Here is a 4714-nt window from a genome sequence, read left to right as displayed (position 1 = left end):
CTCCACTTGTTGAGTGTGATTGAAAGAATGAGGTAAAATCTCATGAAATCTATTGTCTGCTCAGCGTGTGTGCATTAAAGATGGTGAAATAGATTGGAAACGGACAGATGAGACCTACCTGAAGAAGAAATTTGGTTAAAACCAAGTGGTGAAAAAGGAGGACAATTTAAAGTCTCGGAAGGAAAAGTAATGTTGGGTCGTTGGTTTTTTGAGTACTGGAATACAGTATCCAGAAGGCGATTGATTGATTCTGCGAGTAGCTTTGGCATCACAACTACTATCGAGGAAAAGAAAAACTATGTCCAAGATAAAGATAAATGATGTGGTGGAGGGCACGAAATGAGGATGGACGTGTTATTGATAACGCCTTACTGTTGGTAGCTGAAGCGACCGTTTGGCTCATCTTTAATGTATAATAATTTAAAAATGAATGTCATGTGACTATTGAGTTGTTTTACAGTAAAGTCACCACACTAAAGGAAGCTGTTTATCCTGAAAAGTTCTCCTCTTTCATTTTTGGCAAAGTTCTTTATGGTGTATTAATTCATATAGCACATGGCACTTGAAAAGCCTTTTCCAACAAACTACCTTAGCGGCTACCTCAGGAAGTTTATAATGGAAAAAATGAGAAGCAGAACTAGGAGGGTATGGCCCCTTTTGAATAGATGCATAATTAATTTGAAACAATCAATAGATTAGCAGTTAGCAGCTGAAAGTGTGGTGAATAAACGCGTGAAAAAAAAACGAAGATGATGCGTCCGTCAGGTTTTTGTTTTAAATGTTTTTTTCTCAGCATATAAAATTCTCTAATATTTTATTTTTCTTTCTCATTTTCAGTGAATAAACGAGAGCAGAGGAGTTTGCCCGTGATGGTCTACGTCCACGGGGAATCCTACGAGTGGAACGGCGGAAATCCTTACGACGGATCCGTCCTAGCAGCGGTTGGCCAAATCATAGTCGTCACGGTTAATTTCAGACTGGGGATATTAGGTAAGTTCAGTCGATGTTTTCCCGGTTTTTTTTTCAGACTGAGAATATTGAGTAAGCAGAATCAGTGTTGATTAAGTAATTTCAGACTGGAGGTGTTACGTAAGTTCAGTCTATTATTATTATTATTATTATTATTATTATTATTATTATTATTATTATTATTATTAATTAGTCTAACGAGACAGCCCCCATTACCAAAACCGCTTATTTGCCCAAAGGATTCGTTTTGATATGATTTGTGAAAAATAGAGCTAGGCAGAATTAAAGTAGCTTGGCAACTAAAGGAGAACAGACGAAAGGGAATATGAGGAAAGTGAAAGGCAACAAGCATTGTAGCTGGCACTGAAAGAAACTGCCGAGAACTTCGTGTTACACTACATACAGCGTGCCGTGTAATGGTAACTGTAAACAGTAGCCACCTGTAGGGATCAGTCGCTGTTGTCTGACCAAAATTTCAGTCTGCGAGAGTATTTGTCAGTTAGGGAAAGTAGAGACACTTTTTCCCCAAGGCTAATTGAAAATTGGTAGATAACGTAAGTCAAGTAATTTTGTTTGCTGCTGTGGTTAATCTTAAAATTTGAATAAAGAATGACTTGAATGATTATTACCGTGATTATTTTTAGGCTGGGGAAATAAGTAAGTTGACTCATTTTGCCTGTCGACGTGGTTAATTTGAGATTTTGTGCATAGTAGCTCGTACACGGAGAGGAATATCACTGTCACCATGAATCATTTTTTGTTGTGAATATTTGAAAAATTCAGTCAGTTGTCATCGGTTATTTCATAGGACAAAAATGTCTTGTCATAATAGATAATTTCAGACTGAATATTCGGTGTGTTAAAGCATTGCTTTTATTGTTTTTTTCCAGAATCATTGTTTACGTGGCTAATGACTTACTGGGAGTATTGACTGAACTGAGCAATTTCCGATTTGATTATTCCGATCCTGAGTGTATTGGCTAAGTCAATACATTATTGAAAAGTTGCATCTCAACTTATTGATAATCATTATTGTTAATTTCAGAGTGTGAGGAGATACAATGAGTAATTAATACTGATTAGTTTCTGACTGTGAATGTTCGACATTTCATCGTCACCAAAGTTAATTTCAGAGGGCTGATTTCAGGCCAAGATCAATTTGTTAGCTGAATGGCTGTCATTAATATTTTAAGATTCAGGGTGTTAGATAAGCCGTAGCTCTGGTCTCATGGATAATTCCTTATTTGTTGCATTAGGGTAATGGGACGGACTGACAAATGATTTAGTTTGCTTTTGGTTGGTTATTGTTGTTATTGGTGATATAACTCTTGAAACAATACTTCAAAGTTAGAGACATTACAAGTAATTTTCAATATTTATATAATTTTCTTCGGAGACTCGATGGTTTTAGGAATTAGATAATAGAGACCGTTGTCCAAGGGTATTTCCATCAATCTGATTTACTGTAGTCTGCACGAAATGAAGTCGCTTGTAGCAGTGATTATTAATAGCCTGTGGTTTGGGAAAGAAAAATATGAACATCAAGAGAATTTTTATTATTTTCAATTTAGAAGAATCATTGGTTGTAGTAGCACAAAACCGAACTGTTCTAGACTCTTGTTCCCAAGCAACAACAGGATTCTTGAGTAGAACAGGTTAGGATCCAGAAAGCGCACAACTAATTTTTTTCTTGTATGTGAAAGTATTCTATAAAAACGAATAAATTCAAGTCATGTATGATGTCTTGGTTGAGAAGTTAGTCCCAGAGCACCTAAGAATTGCATTCCTCACCAACCTCGGCCTTGGCATAATTAATTCCAAAGGTCTACCGAGAGTGAGAAACGAAAACAGATTGCTTCCCAAGAGCCCTATTCTGCACCGAGTGCTGCACCTAGGTTCTGTCCTTCAGTAAAATATGTTATTTTTTCTCTTCGATGTCAGATAATTCTTTTGAATCTAAATTTTATTATTTCTATAGGGTATTGTCTTCCACATGATTTTAGACATTTTTCGTTTACATTATTGTTTGTTATGCAAAGAGAGGGCCAGCTGTCAATGACTGTTTTTAAGCACATTTAGGTATTGACAGTTAATGAGTCGATGTTTTTAAGCGCATTTACCTATTGGCAATAAATGAGTCGAAATAAATCTGATAGCACTTATTTTTCTCCTCTAAGCTGGAACGTAAAGTATCATAATGTATATTCCTATCGTTCTCTGAACTCGTCCGTACCTTTTATAAATATGAGAAATTTGTATAAATATGACCGGTTGTCAATGAGTACAAAGCTATTCAAACATTATGAAGATCACGAGTGAATGTTCCTGATAGTGCTCCTTGCTTTTATTTCTCATATCTATTGTCCATTAAAGTTATCTGGAATGTTAAAACCCATGGGCATCGACGCACAAAATAAAACAAAATCATGGGCCGAGAGGATCCAGCAAAGCAAATCTGCATGTGAGTTTTTTGGGCTATTACCTTCTGTTGCTTCTTTCAAATAGACACCATATTCTTTGGAAGCTTGAATTTCAAGTCAGTGGTCCTTGTGGGCTTTTTCCATATGAAAAGGGGCCATGTTCTGAATAATAATAATCATAATAACAGTTTCAAGTGCCTGGTCTCAAATGTTTTTGCGACACAGCACGCTTCAAAAGTCAGAGGGTAATTGTTTAAGTTTGGCTGAGTGAAAAGAGCCCAACAGATATATGAGGATTTAGAGGAGGTGGCAGTGCAGGAAAGCACTGCTGTTTAAGGTTGTCAAGTCTTTACTCCCGTGAGGGAATTGCGAAATTGGTCTGGTTTGTTGGTTGATCAGATTGTCTTTTTGTTTCCTCTCAGCATTCCTGAAAATATATTCATGGATTTTACGAAAATTAAGCAAAAATTTGGGATCATGATGGACAACAAGTGATCAGATTTTGAAAGAAATGAGAAAGCAACTTTTAAAGAGAAGGGACCTTTTGGGATGTGGAATGCTTTGCATACAAAGCCCTACGCGCCATTGCCCTAGATTTTTGTAGTATAAATTAGATAATGGCTTTGTGACTAGTAATATGAGATTATATTTCTTAGAGATAATAATGCAACTTTTGGAGGAAGGGACTTGGCGTGGTCACTTTTGGCGGGGGTTTGCAGTCTCCCAACACTCTCAACTCTCATTGTTTTAGGTAAGACTGTTTCAAGAGACGGGATTTTACCCTGCAGCACGTAATGTCAGAAATATAATTGCCCTCATATATTGATTCTCCCTGTCTTAAAAGTATAAGTTTTGTTGTTCGCTCACAAAAGGATTTAGGGAAAAATCAGTCTTTAACATAGAAGGCACTCATCCAAATTGGAAAAATTCCCTTACTCGTACATACCATCAAATATATTAGCCAGTAGAAATTCCATTGTTGTTTTCCATATAAATACCTTCTCATAGTGTAGGAAAGATAAAATAGAGGAAAAAAAATATCGAAGGTAAAAGATTCTGAAACCTGACCGAGAAATCCAAATAATTTCACCAAACCCCTCCTATATCAAAGACTGCATATTGTCGTTCCCCTTCGTTTCTTTCGTAAAAACACTATCTGATATTCTGGGATGAATCTTAAATACGCCGTTCCTCCCAAACGACGTCGAATAAGAAAGAGAGAGAGAGAGAGAACGAGAGAAAAAAAAAACGAAGAGGGAAAACTCGTCGAGACTCTGGAGTCGCGTATAAACTGGTTTTATTTTTAGCCACATTTCAATTCGTCT

General features: G+C 36.5%; 1 protein-coding gene across 1 annotated transcript in view; it reads left to right on the top strand.

Moving 5' to 3' along the window:
* Positions 1-809: 809 nt before the first annotated feature.
* LOC136847889 (neuroligin-2-like) overlaps positions 810-4714 on the top strand; it is a 76114-nt gene continuing 72209 nt past the window's right edge. Inside the window, exon 1 of the mRNA XM_067119911.1 lies at positions 810-990. Within this exon, the coding sequence (XP_066976012.1) occupies positions 870-990 (121 nt within the window). The 5' untranslated portion in view covers positions 810-869. The remainder of the gene's footprint in view (positions 991-4714) is intronic.

Source organism: Macrobrachium rosenbergii, chromosome 2 (assembly GCF_040412425.1).
Source record: "Macrobrachium rosenbergii isolate ZJJX-2024 chromosome 2, ASM4041242v1, whole genome shotgun sequence".
Classification (NCBI taxonomy): Eukaryota; Metazoa; Arthropoda; class Malacostraca; order Decapoda; family Palaemonidae; genus Macrobrachium; species Macrobrachium rosenbergii.
The sequence above is the reverse complement of the archived record's forward strand: the minus strand, read 5'-3'. Positions and strand labels throughout refer to the sequence as shown.